Raw genomic sequence first — 15,753 nt, forward strand, 5'->3', positions numbered from 1 at the left:
AGGATGGTTATTTTCAGTTCATAAACTCTTAGCTGTCATCCCTGATTTATCTTCGCAGCGAATTTCTGTTGGGGTTACAGGGTAGGAGCTCGGGCGATGCGGCACGTCCCCCTGCTCGCTACACTCTTCCCTCCCAGCCACAGCATTCGTAGCTGGGGTTCGCGCTTCTCTCTTAACCCCTTTCTCATTCTTCCCTCTGACAGCGCCTGACATTTTGTGCACCTCGGTTGTGCCCCAGCACGGCGAGATCTGCACGAAGGAGAAGGACACTCTTAGTTTGTTGGCAAGCGTCCTCCTCTCTCCTTTCTTTGGGGAGGGGAGCAAGGGCTACCAGGGATAACGAAACCCCGCCTGCCTTCAGTCCGCTACCCAAACAATGGCTTTATTTAAACATATAAAGACATCGCCGTGTAGAGATCCTTTAAAAAAAAATGTTCTCGCCGTCCCCAGCCGTGGAGAGAGCGACCACTTATTTGCTGGAAAGTGCTCCTCCCGCCCCTTCCTACTCCTGCCCTCCCTCCTCCCCCCGCCTCCCTTCCCCATATATTATTACTCTTATGCCACCAACCTTAAAACGAGCCCCACCGCGCTCCGTGCCCGCGCCACGGCCGGCGGGAGGGAGCCTTTCCCCCGCACCGGGGCAGCCGCCCGCCGCCGACCGGATCCTCCGACACCGCCGCCGGCCCCGGCCCGGCCCTGCCGCCCGGAGCTGTCCTTCCCCGGCTGGGTGCTGAACCGGGTGCCGGTGCCCGCCGGGCCTCGCCCCGCCGCCCGGAGGGGAGGTAGGCGGCGAAGGGGGCCGGGGGGGATGGGGACAGCCGGCGGCCGCCCCGCGCCGCCCGCCTGAGCCCCGCACACAAAAGCCGAGCCGCGGCCATGGAAGAGGAGCTGAAGTGCCCGGTGTGCGGCTCGCTCTTCCGGGAGCCCATCATCCTGCCCTGCTCGCACAATGTCTGCCTGCCCTGCGCCCGCACCATCGCCGTGCAGACCCCGGAGACCGAGCAGCACCTGCCGCCCCTGCTCCACCCGCGGGGCCCCGCACCGACTGCCGCCGCCGCGCCGGGGCCGGGAGCGGCCGCGGGCTCTTCCGCCTGCCTGGACTCGGAGTGCGCGGCGGGCGGCGGCGGCGGCGGCGGGGACCATGCGGACAAGCTGAGCCTGCACAGCGAGACCGACAGCGGCTACGGCTCCTACACCCCCAGCCTCAAGTCCCCCAACGGCGTGCGGGTGCTGCCGCTGGTGCCGGCACCCCCGGGAGCGGCGGCGGCGGCGGCTCCGCGGGGCGCCGGCCCCGCCAGCTCCTCCCTCACCTGCCCGCAGTGCCACCGGAGCGCCTCCCTGGACCAGCGCGGCCTCCGCGGCTTCCAGCGCAACCGGCTGCTGGAGGCCATCGTCCAGCGCTACCAGCAGGGCCGCGCCGCCGCCGCCGCCGCCGCCAAGTGCCAGCTCTGCGACCGCAACCCGCCCGAGCCGGCCGCCGTGCTGTGCGAGCAGTGCGAGGTGCTATACTGCGCCGCTTGCCAGCTCCGCTGCCACCCGGCCCGCGGGCCCTTCGCCAAGCACCGCCTGGCCCCGCCGCCCGGACAGCCGGGCGCCCCCGGCGGCGGCGGCGGCGACGGCGGCGGCGGCAGCGGCAGCGGCGGCGGCGGGAAGGGGGCGGGCGGCGGCCGCAAGCTGCCGACCTGCGCCGAGCACGACCTGGAGAACTACAGCATGTACTGCGTGAGCTGCCGCAGCCCCGTCTGCTACCAGTGCCTGGAGGAAGGCAAGCACGGCAAGCACGACGTGAAGGCGCTGGGCGCCATGTGGAAGCAGCACAAGGTGAGTCCCCTCGGCCGGCTGGGAAGTGCTCGGCACTGGGACTTGTTGGTCCCAGTGCCCTGGCATCGAGTTGGAGTTTGCAGCACATGAGGCTGCTTCATATCCATCATCCACCCAGACTTCTTTTTCTTTTGGGATGGTGTCCTCTTAGGTCTCCTGTCCTTGCTGACTGCTCAGTGACCCCGCAGCCTCTGCACAGGGTTGGAGAACCCACGGACTCCCTCGCATATTGGCCTCTCCTTAGCCAGCAAATCTCAGAATCAGCCAGGCCCTGAGGCAGACACCTGGGATTAGCAAATCCGTCTCACTAACTTGCTTGCCTTCCACAGGGTCATTGGCTATCCCATCCTCTCACAGGTAGCAGCAGCTGCCAGTGAGGAGATGGGATGGTTATTCCTTCCTTTCACCACATCCCTTTCACCCGAGACTCAGTGCAAGCTGACACAACCATTTCTGACCACATGTCAATGAGGGAGAGTGGTGCAGAGTCACCCGAATCTTTTAGATAGGAAAGCATGATAAGGAGGATCATGGGACATCATGTTGTCTCCTGGGCCTCAGAATGGTCTCCCATCCCATTCAGTTCCGAAAGAGGCCAGGAGGAATGGCTGGAGGGACCTTCACGACAAAAAGATGAGTAAAGAATCGTAGGATGGATGGGGTCTGGGGACAAGTACAGTTTTTTCTGATTCACCTGATGTCATGGTCTGATTCATGCTTCCCCATGAGCAATGCTCCTTAGGCCTCCCTGGAACTCTCTGGGGAGACATCAGAGCCAGCCGCTTTGCCACACAGGAGGTTTGCCGAGGTCTAGTAGAGCTGCTGGGTCACTGGGCCACTCTCTCCTTGTTAAAAATAAGACTTCACAACCCTTGAATAAAGAGCAAGACATGATCTTAGAAGCTGAAAGAGTGTGTGAAGTTACCTCTTTCTCGCTAAGACCAGTGGACCTTGGAAAAATGATTAGTTAATACATATGAATGTACAGCGGGGACTTCAATACCTGAGTGTTGAGAGCACTCCTTTGGAACTTCCCGCTGTACTGGAGGGAAAGTACTTTTCCCACAGCTGTGCAAAGAGCACTTGGTCAGCTCTGCTGGCCGCAACATTCCCTTCTTCTCCCTCTCTGCTGCAGTTACCAGTAAAGGAAGCACAGACAGACCCTTTCAGATGCCGCAGGAGAGGACAAAATCAAGACTGGTCTCATCATCCCTCAGCCGTGGAGTGGCTGAGCACAAGCTAGGCTCAAACATTTGGCATGGCAAAAAATTGACTTTTGATTTTAAGATTCAAAAAAGATGCTTTTTGGGGTGATCTGCACAGTTTGTCCATCTGACAAAGATATACTTTTCCAGTACGTGTTTCAGTTTAAATGCTCTGCCAAGGGCTCAGCCATCTCCTCCCTAACACGGCGGGTATTTGTGCAGAGAAGTTCTGTTGGCCCAGAAGGAGCAGATGACAAATTCACAGCTATTGCTGCTTATGCCAATGGCAGAATCCACCTGAAAATAATTATTTCAGTGAGCAGGTACTGAGTTCACTGTTCAAATGTGGCTGATGTTTTGGAGAGTGTGAGAGACCAGCTTGTGCTGTATTATGGTCTACCTTGAGTTAAAACTATTTGATGCCTTTTTGAACAATGTGATAAACTCCGGTGTAATCATAGTCAGTCATTTTCTGACTTTCCTCCTGTCAAATATTGTCAAAAGAATGAACAATACCCTGGTGGTTTGTATTTTTACTGCATTTTTTTCTGGGACTAAGGTATCACAGAATGTGAATTTTCTCTTGATTTACAGACTCAATCAATGTGAAAATTATATAGAAAAAAATATTCAAAATTAACTAATTTGGGGACTCTAAAATTGTGCTCTTGTGAATATTATTTTTCCCAGAACAATGTGCCTGGCAGAAAATAAATATAATGGAACCATACAGCCAGACAGCCTAAATCATCAGCTCCCGTTCATTCGGATAAATTGTTTTGGAATTAGAGACTTCTGCTTAGAAATAGTTCTCAGATACAGCAATTTCTACAAGTTTATTACCTGTAGTTACTTTGTCCAAACCATAAATTACTTACATTGAGTGGAATGCCAAACGTAATTCAAGTTTTATGTGTTCTCTCCAGATGCTCCAGGCATGGCTGGTAAAGGCACTGTCCGTAAGCTTCCTTAGCCCAGTAAATTTGACAGATTGACGGTTGTTCACCGTCAGCTGAGAAGTACCTGCTTATCTCCTTCTGAGGACAGTGGCTGGTATTCTTCACCTAAGAAGGGCTGCCAGAGCCATTTCCCCACCTCTCAGGACACAGTTTCATCCCACAACAGCAAACTTCAAACATTTTTTCTACTGACTGTACAACTGCTTTTCCAGATGCCCTGCCCACCTTCAGCTTCAGGATCCATTTCCATTTCGCTTCTGTATTAGCCTTTTGCTCAAACTGATTTCTTCTTTGTCTGCAGTGATCTATATATAGTGATCTAGTGGCAAATCACAGAGTGTATAACCTTGTCCGTACAGTCCTGCAGACCATGCAATGAAATGTGTATTTAGCCTGCTGGCATGAAAGCTGTGTGAGATTGGTTGGCCCCTGTTAATGGTGCAGGTTCCCCATTACCCTACTGTATGTAACTTCTCCTACAGAGAAATTAAAAATGGTATGAAAACAGGCCTCCAATCACATAAATCTGTGAAAAACCACTGACTTAGCTGGACTTTATTATATCCGTTTGCATGAAAAGTGCACCTGGACCAGCAGTTTAAGGTTATGAAGTGAAACCATGTAAGTCTTCTGCCAAAGTTCCGCCCTTTTATGTTTTCGTAGCAAAACCAGCGACATAGTTGTCAGATTTAAGTTGGCAAGCCTTTTGACCTACCAATACAAGGAATGATTCTGGACACATTTCACGTCTGCCCATCCTAAATGGTTATATACATAAATATATGTATATACATATATATACACCAAAATGCTGAAAAAAAGCCACAGCTGTGAAAGGCAGGCCAGCAGGTGGTTGAAGGCAAGTGTTGGAGTCCAAATGCCTGCTTTTATTCACTGGCCTAAAGAGTTGTGTTCTCAAAAATGGGTGGGCTGCTTCAGAATTCAGTGCCAGGGCAAGCTTATCTAATCAACAGTTAATCTGCTGCTAAAGAGAGATGGAGGGAAAATGTGTTAAACGAGCATGAACTGTTCGGCTGAAAAAGGACATGGGCATTATCTGGTTCATTTTCTAAAATCAAAGGAAGCACCGGTCTTCCATGCCCATCTGTGTTTAATTACTCACCCTTGTTATCTCTCTGTTCCTGTGTTTGATAGAAGTAGAAACTTGGTATCCATCTCCAGCACCCACATTACTGGTTGCAAGACCAGGTATTAAAGATAAGACCAGGTAGAATACTGTTTGTCAGGAGTTATTAATTGTCACAGTCAATGGAGCTTGTAACATTTCAGTTTGGCTTCCAGTAAATATTCCTGCAGCACGAAAGATTGCTCTGAGTGTACACGGCATTTTTTATGGCTTGGTTGGTTTACTGAGGGCTTAGTCATGTAGCTCCATTTGATTTTAATGGGAAGTGGATGACTAAATTCCACTGCTTTGTAAGGTATCTTTTACAAATGGTTGGAAAAACAAGGCTATTATCTCTAAGTGGGTTTCACAAATGGAGATCTGGTCTTCTCCTCAGCTTCACGCTGCAGTCACGTTAATGCAGTCACAGGTTTTAATGAACACAGCAATTTGCTTACGAGCCCTTTGAACAATGAAGCTGAGACTCTGTTGCAGCTCTTTGCGATGGGAGCCGGGCGTGACTGTGCTAATTGCCATCGGTGCATACGCTGATTACAATTTGCCTGAGGTGATACAGTTTTCTATGGCTGTTGTGATGCCCACATATAGCTTTCGGCTCTTCTTATATGGTGAAATGCACTTTGAGATGATTTGAGAGCTAGGGCAGATGTTGGAAAAGTGGAAGTCTTACTTTTGCCGGGACCAGCCATTGGTTTTGATTCGAAAGAAAGGAGCCCTTGCCTCCCTGGCACAATATGGTTGGGACAGTCAATGGCAGAGCATACCACACTTTTGCAACCTATTTCTTTCTTGCTTCCTCCCCAGCCACTTGGTCATACGCCGCTTCCACCTCATCCTGCATCAGTTTGACAAACCAAAGGCTCAGATGTGCGTTGTGGATGGAGCAGAAAGTGCGATCAAAAAGGGTGGGCTTTAAAATCTGGCAACCATGATCAGCCCATGGAGAGCTGATGTGAAGTCCTGATTGTCTGATCTGGCGGAAAATAGGGACCCTTTCAAGGACCTGGCATTTTCTTCTGTGACCTTAAGTAGTGTTCATATTAAACATCATTGCTTTAGATTTTTGTGCAGAGACAGGAGTTTGCATAAGAGAATACTAAATTTTCAACTATTGAGAAACATACACAGTAATGTGCCTTCCCATTACATTTGTTACAAATGACTTGTAGTAAAGCATATTTTATTTTCAAATTTAGCACTAACGTAACGCCTACAACTGGGCTAAAAGGAAAAAGTTAGTGTGAATATGAGGAAAAAAAAACTAGGATGGCTTCTTTCTCTATAACTCAGTCCCAGCTCCCTGTCAGGGTTTGTACCCGCTTCCCGCAGAGCTGTGCGGGGTCAGGCAGTGCCTCTGCCTGCCTCGGAGATGGGCTGGGAAGTGCCCAGAAGGAGCTGCCAGGGTCTGCTTTTTGCTGTCCCGCGTGAATGAGCGAGCGCAAGGGGAGGATGAGTAGGAGACACTCAGGTGGGAGGTAAGCTCAAAACTTTGGTAGCCTGAAGAAGTGAGCTGTGCCCTTTTCAGGAATGGAGTCATTTACTTCCCTCCAGGAGCAAGAGGGAAGCAGAGAATGAGTGGTGATTTACTGAATTTTGATTAGGTCTCCTATTAGAGGCTCATAACCTTTGTACCTTCCTACATACCAAGGCACTGTCTCAAGGCACGCTCTAGTCCTAAGGAAACAAGAGACAGCAACCTTCTGAAAGCCTGATGTTAGCAAAGGTACTTCATCTTCCGTTTCCTGATGTCAGTTGTTGAATCCGTTTGGTGAGGATAATTAACTGGGCATTGGCAATCTGGTAGTTGCCAAGTCCGCCTGAGGGGTAGACCTACGAAGAGAGCGTCTAACCTGCAGGAGATTCATGATGGGACCTATCTGGTCACGCTGCATTATGTCTGCATGGAAAAGTAGTGCTGGATCCAGGCTTGCTATGGGGCGACAAGCAGAGCAATACAGTTTCTGTAATCCCAGACAGGCTTCCAGGGAATGTGCCAGGGCTGCTCTGGTCAGACCATGGCAGTGGTGGGTCTGCCAGGTGTAGAACCACCATTTCCTTCCTGTCCTGGAAGTCCATCAAGAAGCCTCAGCTTTGGTTTAGAGGTCTCAAGTGCCAGCTGAGGAAAGGAGAGGTTAGGTCTTCAGTGTGGACTTACAAAAGACGTATTCCATATGTCTCACCAGTCAAAAGTTAGAGGGAGAGTTTTTTCCAGCTTTTCCAGAAATATTCACCCTTTTGTTGGGCTAGAGCATGGGAAACTGGAGGCCCAAAGGGACGTTACTTTGAAGTCTGAAAATGCAGAGTTGTTTTTGAAGTCCTAGTGTATCTCAGGCTTGGTAGGATCTACCACATTTATAAAGAATTTGGGCTTTGATTAAAAATAAAAGTGCCAGTTTGGAAAGCATTTGGGGATTTTTCAGCATGACAGATGCTACTGTGTAAGTGTAAGACTATTATCTCCTTATATATGTGGGTAGCTGTCTTGTAAAAAGGTATTTTGACTTACCAATAAAGTGGAATGTGCAGACACAATACTTGACTGCCCCCACATTCATATTTCACCTTTATTAAATCTTATTACAATTAAAATCTTAACTACTCTTTTCTAGCACAAACACTATGTGCGCGTAAGAATACATGCGACAGCAAGTAAGCCTTTTAGCACACTATTAATCGTCAAAACTAAGGATTAATAAGAAACACATTTGCATTTTATCTCTAATTTTTCCTTTTCTTTTTTCCTCCTTTTTTTCCCTTGCAGGCACAGCTGTCTCAGGCTTTAAATGGTGTTTCAGATAAAGCAAAGGAAGCTAAAGAATTTTTGGTTCAGCTGAAAAATCTATTGCAGCAGATCCAGGTAACTGTAGAGCATTAGCTGTTTTGATAATACAGTAATCAATAGAACTGTGTGAATAATTTATTTGATGACTTTGTTTCCTGTGCTATTCTTGTCTTTCCTGGAATCGTCTAACCTTTCTTGAATGGATTTGCTAGGCAAAATTATTCATCAAATGATGCCTGCAAGCCCCTCTTAGCCTCTAGATTGTTTGCTGTTTATTGCAAGAAGCTGATATTCAGTACTGGACATCTGAGCTGTGTTGATTAGTATTTGATTGAATCCATCGGTCATGCTTCTGGGCTCCTTCCTGACTACAATTGCTTCAACTGGGCATGTAGGATAAGTTCTTATTTTAACACGTTCAAAATCTACTACTTGTTTTTCATCTTACATTTTCTAAAAATGCGCTCGTTTCTGGAATAGATGCAGTCAACCTGTTTATTAGAGTATTTGTAGGAAGTCAAAAAAAGAAGAAAGCAATGCTGCTAAATCAATGTGGTTTATTGAAGCAGAAGATATTTTCATGCCTGTAATTGCCCAGCTTTAATAGTCAGAAAAGGGCTCATGGTGAGTGCAGTAATTGAGGGCACAAACCCAAAACGTAACAAGACCCGTTTTCAACTAAATTTAGACTCATCGGTGCTGGAGGTCAGATGATCCTCAAGGTCCTTCTCACCCTGCAGAGTGTGGCTGGAAATGTGCTGCCATAGTTTGAGCTGCACAGTGCCCGGGAGGGGACACTTGTTATCGGTGCTTTGCGGCAGTGCATTTTCTGTAGGATATACATCATCTGCTTTACGATACATCCGCTCTGCTGCTTGCTCACCTTCCATCCACAAACAAGTCCTGTTCCTGTTACTAACCGAAAGCCATAGCAGGAGTTCAAAAACCTGTATTGGGTTTAGAATGTAATCACTGAAAATTCCACTTAGCACTCCAGATGATGAATTTGTACCCCAAGTGCTGCCCAGGCTCTCAGGTTGCCACGGGGCAGCATAGCTACCCACCCTCACAGTCTCCTGCGGCCACGTGGGGAAGGGAACAAAACAAGACTGGGAAAGTGGTAAAAAAAAGCACATGTAACTGGAAAAAAACAGTGCAGAGCCACTGACTGGCACCTGTCACATGCCATGTTTTAGACACAGCGTGAGGTTTCTCTCGGCTGACTTTACCTATTTAAAAGTTACGTAACTCGTCCAGCCTAGTCATTTGGGCTTCTTTCATTGTCCAAGGAGAAGGACAGGCACCTCTAGAGAGCAGTTCTTCCTGTAGGTGTGAAAAGCTACTTTAGGATGGAATAACTCATCCAAAACTGTAGTCTATCACCAATCTTTTCTTGAGTCACCTAGCTCCATTAAAAATGTATTTTTCCCTCCTGAAACCTAAAGGTGGCCTATTATGGCTATGCTGTAAAATCCTTTAATGTGTTTCAATAAAATCACTGCCAAATTGCTCTGCATAAGGGAGCTGCAACAATTAGATCAAAAAGACCAAACCATTTCTTCGATGCTGCTCATTGCTTAAAATGCTAGAGGAGAACTCAGAAGAGGAAACTGGATCCAGCAATCACCCTCCAACACTTAGGCATGTCCGGGCACAAAGCTGAACCTGACCCTCACGTGTTGAGCCAGTCTCCAGCATGACTCTGAGTGAGGACACCAAATTTCAGAGAACCAAAACAGCACGACTAATGAGCTGCACATGTATTCCTAAGTAAAACAAGGCCAGGGCGCAGCTCTGAGACCATCACCCACACCCTTTAACCCTTAACGAGCTCCCTGGCATGGTTTTTTCCTCCGTGACAAATTGCAGTCTTCCCAGGTGATGCTCAAGCAGCATTTGATGGTAGCACATACCAGGGAATACTCCTGTAGGCAGATTCAGTACAGCTGTGCTATTTGAGGGGAAAGGGCTCAGATCGATCATGGGCTGATGTGTGCCTTTTGGCATCCAGACCAAAGAAACAGTTCTTGGACTGTTATTTGGGGCGGAATAGATGTAGCCTTTGTGCATAGATTTATAGCCAAAACCATGCATCTCAGAGCAGGTTATTTCTAGTAGAAGTCTTATGATGGCTGCCACACACACATACAGACATTTACCCCTCGGCAAAAATGTCTTTAAAATGTATGTTTACACAAAGGAGGGAGCAATATGTACATTTTATTATCCTGTTTCAATGCACAGCAGACCAGACAGCCATCTGCACTCTTTCTGTCCCCTCTGAGCTTGCCAGAGCTACCAGGAGCTGTGCTTTTATCTTTCCTGGAGCACTCTGCAAATTCATAATCTGCTTTTCTTGCAGATCTCATTTCCCCCCCTCTTTTTTTCCTTCCCTTCTCCTTTCAGGGGTCACTTCTAAATCTCTTGGTCTCTTCTTTTCAGGAACTGCCTGTTCCTCATTGCCCCCGTTGCTTCCTTGCTCCTCCTTGTTGCTGTCATTATCTGATTTTCACATTTTCCCATCTGCTGTAACAATTTCATCCTTTCTCACACTGAAAGAGGCATATCGCCAAACACCCCATGTGATGCGTGAACAGAGAATGAAGCGAGAAACGATGCGGTACAGCCATCGCCTGATCCGGGCTCTGTACACAAACTAGCGCTTCAAGAGTAGCTGGATGGAAATAGGCTTAAAGGGGGAGTCGGGTGTGATATAAGCCGAGGAGGGAGAGATGCAAACAGGAAGAGTCTGAGTCAAACCTGCGAACAGTAACTGAGCTGTCTGGTGTCTCTCCGCCCACCCGTCTTGCTGGCAGGTCTAGGACTGCGGCAGGGGCCTCTCAGGGAAGAGTTACCCTGCGTCCCTCAGCTGGAGAACGGATGCATGGGTCACAGTGGGAGAAGGAAATACAGTGCTGAAAATTTTGCTCTCAAAAGAATGAAGACAAAGCAATGAACAGAAGAGAAAAGCATAGCCAGAAGAGCTAAGAGGTAGTAATGAGTTAGAGGGATGCAATGGCTTGCCACAAAAATTCTTCTCCTTCAGCACATAGAATCATAGAATGGTTTAGGTTGGAAGGGACCTTAAAGATCATCTAGTTCCAACCCCCCCTGCCACGGGCAGGGACACCTCCCACTAGACCAGGCTGCTCAAAGCCCCATCCAGCCTGGCCCTGAACACTTCCAGGGATGGGGCAGCCACAGCTTCTCTGGGCAACCTCTTCCAGTGCCTCACCACCCTCACAGTAAGGAATTTCATCCTAATATCTGATCTAAATCTCCTCTCTTTCATTTTAAAACCATTACCCCTCATCCTATCACTCCACTCCTTCATAAAGTCCCTCCCCATCTTTCCTGTAGGCCCCCTTTAAGTACTGGAAGGCCACGATAAAGTCTCCTTGGAGCCTTCTCTTCTCCAGGCTGAACAACCCCAACTCTCTCAGCCTGTCCTCATTGCATAGGTGCTGCAGCCTTCTGATCATCTTCTCACATTTAATGCTGCTGCTTTTCTTTTTTTTTTTAATTTGGATACTTGGGAGGAAAGCTGCTAGGACAACGGAACATCTCCTGAAAAGAGGAAGTTGAATGCTTTCTCCTTCTTCTAGTCTCATGAGCAGAGAAAGCGAGGGAGAGCCTCCCTTTGAATGGGTGCTACAGCATCAGTTCCACCGCCAGAGAAGGCCATCCCCAGGAGAAGGGGCAGCTCAGGACCTTGTAGAACCATCTACTCAGATTTCTATGACTGCAGTGGGATTCTGTGGTAGCAGGGTTTGTTCCCCATTGATAGGACAGGGGTTCATCATACCCAGGCCCAGTGCAAGGCTCAGTGGGGACAAGTGTCATATACCTCAGATGCTGACCTCTGCCTAGCAGAGACTTCTACCACAATGTGAATAAAAACCTGCCATGTATTTATTTTTTTTTAAACCTAATCAAATACATGCCTCCACTGTAAAGTGCTAGCTATTTTTAAAAACTATTTGAAGCAATGCACAAAATCTCAGGGCTTTGTACCTGATTAATTTCCTTCTAATAAGCCTGGAGACTAGTTTCTGGTCCATAATTCTCTTCTAATTGTCATGGTGTAGAGCCAGTGATTTCAAAGTTGTTACGGTGGGATAATTAAAAGAGGGGGAGCAGAACTATCTTACATATATCTATGCCCTGTGTATATTAGGTTTAGATTTTACTTTATGTTGAACTACATATTTTGTCTGTAAAGCGCCAGTATATCAGGGTTTTAAATAAGACCATTTTGTGGCACAGCATCTTGCTGTTTCGTTTTATAGCACGCAGCTATTACTGGTACAGCTATAATGAAATCAGAAAGGCAACAGAGATGCTGAAGTCTTGAAAGGAAATCTTTTCTGAATGGAAAACCAGGTAAGAATGAACAATAGCTTAAGGTGTAAAATATGCTTTCTTTGATGAGTATGACTCTCGCCTTCTTTTAGGAAAATGGGTTGGATTATGAAGCCTGTCTTGTCGCTCAGTGTGATGCCTTGGTTGATGCGTTAACGCGACAAAAGGCAAAACTGCTCACGAAGGTGACCAAAGAACGTGAGCACAAGCTGAAGGTGAGCACAACCCTCATCAGCTGAGCACGGCTGTCCGTACCTCACGTTACTGTGCATTTTGTTAAGTCCCCAGCCCTTTGCAGCGTGAAAATTCCTAACAACCAAATCCTAAAGTCCTTCAGCAGATTCCAGTTCAGCAGTTTGGTGGAACTGTGCTTATACACTTAAAATTAGGCATATACTTCAGCAGTTCATTGAATCCAGACATCAGTCTTCATTTATCTGACTGTTTTGGGCTGTCTTTGGAGGTGCTTGTCAGTGAAACCTGTGTGGTTTGGATTCTGGGACCTTCCAAATCCAAGAAAGCCCTTCTGCCCAAGTAAAATATTGGGATTTTGTTGTCTCTTCAAACCTTTGAAATTCAGGCAAGCCACACCCAGGAATCCATGTGCTTACTCAAAAAGATATTAAAGAAATGCAGTAAAGGGGTGTGGGAGAAGAAAGCTATAAATGGCTGAAAAAAGTGGCAGTCAAGAAATGTTTAAATAGACACATTTCTTGAAATGTTGAACTGCATATGTGATTTTGAGGTATTATAGTGCCAGTAACATTAATAGTATCTAAGATAGAAGGAGAAATTGAAGTGAAAAATCTAACATGACAAACAATGAATAAAATCTACCTGAGATCAGCAATTTAAAAAGACTCGTGCTTAACAAGAACCAACACTTAGAACATACTACTAACAGCACGGCTAATTCTGTAGTTTATTCCTGTTAGGGTGTTGCACCTCAGGAGTTGTGCTATCGAACACAGTACTGTTAGGCCTAATCTACAGCCATGTGGCAGCAGAATCAAGTCGAAAATCTGGAAAAATGAGATGCTTTTTTTTTTTCTTTCTTAATCCCAGCAATGTCCTCTTAAGCAGAACAGGACCAATGGTGAATTGCAAAGGGAACAGTAGAGTACAATCTGCAAGAAAACACTCCTGCAGTTATCCTCTATAATATCTGCCTTTTAAGTGAAGGATTCTTTAAAAGCTCAAATTTTAGTGAAAGTGTGATTGTAAATGTGAATACTGCAAATGCAGAAATATGTTCTGTGCTGTTTCTGCCATGAGCAAGCCTGATCTTTGAGCAATTAATCTGGTCTGAAAATTGAGATTCCCTGTGTACAACATTTTGCCAAGCTAATTATTGGTATTTACAATACAGAGCAAGCGAGTGTAGCTGATGGAGATATGGCAATGGCCATATGGCAGCTAAATTAAGCATAGCTTTAACACATTCTTCCATTTGTTGTCTCTTCTGAAATAATCGTATACAATAAGATTACATATTCACTGTAAGCTGAGGCAGTCATCAGAAATGTACTGATGCTTGTTTTCCAGGTTGTTTGGGACCAGATAAATCATTGTACCCTGAAGCTTCGCCAGTCAACGGGGCTTATGGAGTACTGCCTAGAAGTTATCAAAGAAAATGATCCCTCTGGGTTTTTACAGGTATTTTTCTCTCCAATGTTCTGGGGGCGGGGAAAGAAAAGACGTTAAAGTTAAATCTAAAAATGGGCAGCTTTGCTAATTAGCCTCTTTCACCTCTGAGGCAGGTTCACCTGAACTCCTGTTAGTACTGTCAAAAAGCTCAGAGAGCCTGATGACTGCATGAACGTCCCAGAGAAGGGATGGCTTTGAACAGCTGCACTCTGGCCAAGGTGTGGAGTTAGTGGTCACACCACTTAGGGAAGACTGCTGATGTCTTTCCTCTTGCCAGCCCTTCCTTCTGAGCTGAAAGAGAGGTGCTATGCAGTTAACGATAACTTTCTCCAGAATATTATTTTATTCTCTCCTGAGGAACCCAGCACAGGGCCTCACAGAGCTCTGTGATCAATTTGGAAAGGTCTATGACTCAGCAGAGTAGTAATTCTCCCCTTTTTGCTTCTCCCCTTTGCTTTACTCTTCCCAAGAGTCCTTTCAACATCTCCCCTGTGAGGAAATCCAGACTTAAGGGCTCGCATGTAGCTTTGCTTCACTGGGGTTGTTGCACCTCATAGGGCTACGAGACCTGTCTTGCAGCTGGAGGATCCAGGTAACCCCTCTTTCCAAAACGTGGCCTAGACAAACATTGCCTTGATTTGCAGGATATTGTTTCTTAAGTCCAAGCAGTGAAAGTGTCTATTGATGAGATAAACTGTAACAGGTTTATTATCCAATTAATTATTTTGCTCAATTAATTCTGTTAATTTGTTAATTATTTTATTTTGCCCTGTTAGTTTTGTTGCCTTATTAATCGCCTAAGAAGAAAGGCACATCAAACAAAATGATCTGCACATGGCTGTCAGCTGAACAGGGCACACAGCACACAGAACTGTATGGGTGTCAGGGGTCTGTCACTAAAAAACAGGATGAGAATTAGCCAACATAAACCTATTAGCACTCCAGATTGATTGTTATTGTCACGTCTGGTCTCAAGCAAGAGTTGGGAGTGTGTGGTGTATATTAATCTCAAGACTACACGGATTTTAGCAGGCTGCCGGTTGAAAACTGCAGGACAAATGAAACCTTTACGTCTTATCTACATGCTAGCTAGATACAAGCTTCGTTTTCATTTCAGCTTACTTTTCCTGTAACCTTTGTGGCTTCATTCTTTGCAGTCACCTTTTAGTAAAATATACTTTCGTTTTTAATTTTTCTCGGTTTATGTAATGATGCTTTCAAGGCAACCAGCAAACTCTGAGGCACCGCATTACTTAGAGCAACTGCTCCTGCAGCCTTGACATTGAAACCCAGCCAAGGGATTCACCATCCCAGTAAGTGACTCCGAGGTTGCAGGAAGGCTATGAGATGCTCCTCCACTTACTGTACAGACTGATTAGGAGCTGTTGAGGCAGGGGCTCAGAGAGGAGTGTCTTCCAGCGACAGTTATGAGGAAAGGTATCTGAACTCCTGCAATATAGAAAAACTCTCTCTGACCCATCCAGAAGAAAATTCTGCTCCCTGTGTCTTACAGGAAGCTCACTGGGAGGGACTCCAGGTATCCAAATGGCAGCTTCACTGAACTCAAGGACAGTTGAGTTCGTTGATTTCCACAGAGCCAGGATTTCACTTCCAGAAGAGTCTGTTGGGATCATCTCAGTCTGACTTTTGGCCTAATTGTCTGTGGGCTGAGCTAGAGCAAAGCTTTAAAAACGAAATTCAGTTTTGACATAATGATAGAAAATCCATCATATTCTTTGAAAATCTGTCTGACAACTTAGCACCCTCACTGTGAGAAATATACATCTTCCTTCTCATTTGATTTTTTTTATTCCTTTCAGCTTTGATCCA

At 46.6% G+C, this 15,753-nt stretch overlaps 1 protein-coding gene across 10 annotated transcripts in view; it reads left to right on the forward strand.

Moving 5' to 3' along the window:
* The first annotated feature begins 854 nt into the window (after nt 1-854).
* TRIM67 (tripartite motif containing 67) overlaps nt 855-15,753 on the forward strand; it is a 34,688-nt gene continuing 19,789 nt past the window's right edge. For 6 of the 10 annotated variants that reach the window (XM_054195544.1, XM_054195541.1, XM_054195545.1 and 3 more), the window contains exons 1-6: nt 855-1,027; nt 1,109-1,577; nt 1,632-1,821; nt 7,894-7,989; nt 12,369-12,491; nt 13,822-13,932. In XM_054195544.1, the coding sequence (XP_054051519.1) occupies nt 877-1,027; nt 1,109-1,577; nt 1,632-1,821; nt 7,894-7,989; nt 12,369-12,491; nt 13,822-13,932 (1,140 nt within the window). In that variant the 5' untranslated portion in view covers nt 855-876. Of the gene's footprint in view, nt 1,822-7,893; nt 7,990-12,368; nt 12,492-13,821; nt 13,933-15,753 lie in introns of all 10 variants that reach the window. The other 4 variants (XM_054195539.1, XM_054195540.1, XM_054195546.1 and 1 more) reach the window with 2 other exon arrangements.

This window comes from Rissa tridactyla, chromosome 3 (genome assembly GCF_028500815.1).
Source record: "Rissa tridactyla isolate bRisTri1 chromosome 3, bRisTri1.patW.cur.20221130, whole genome shotgun sequence".
Classification (NCBI taxonomy): Eukaryota; Metazoa; Chordata; class Aves; order Charadriiformes; family Laridae; genus Rissa; species Rissa tridactyla.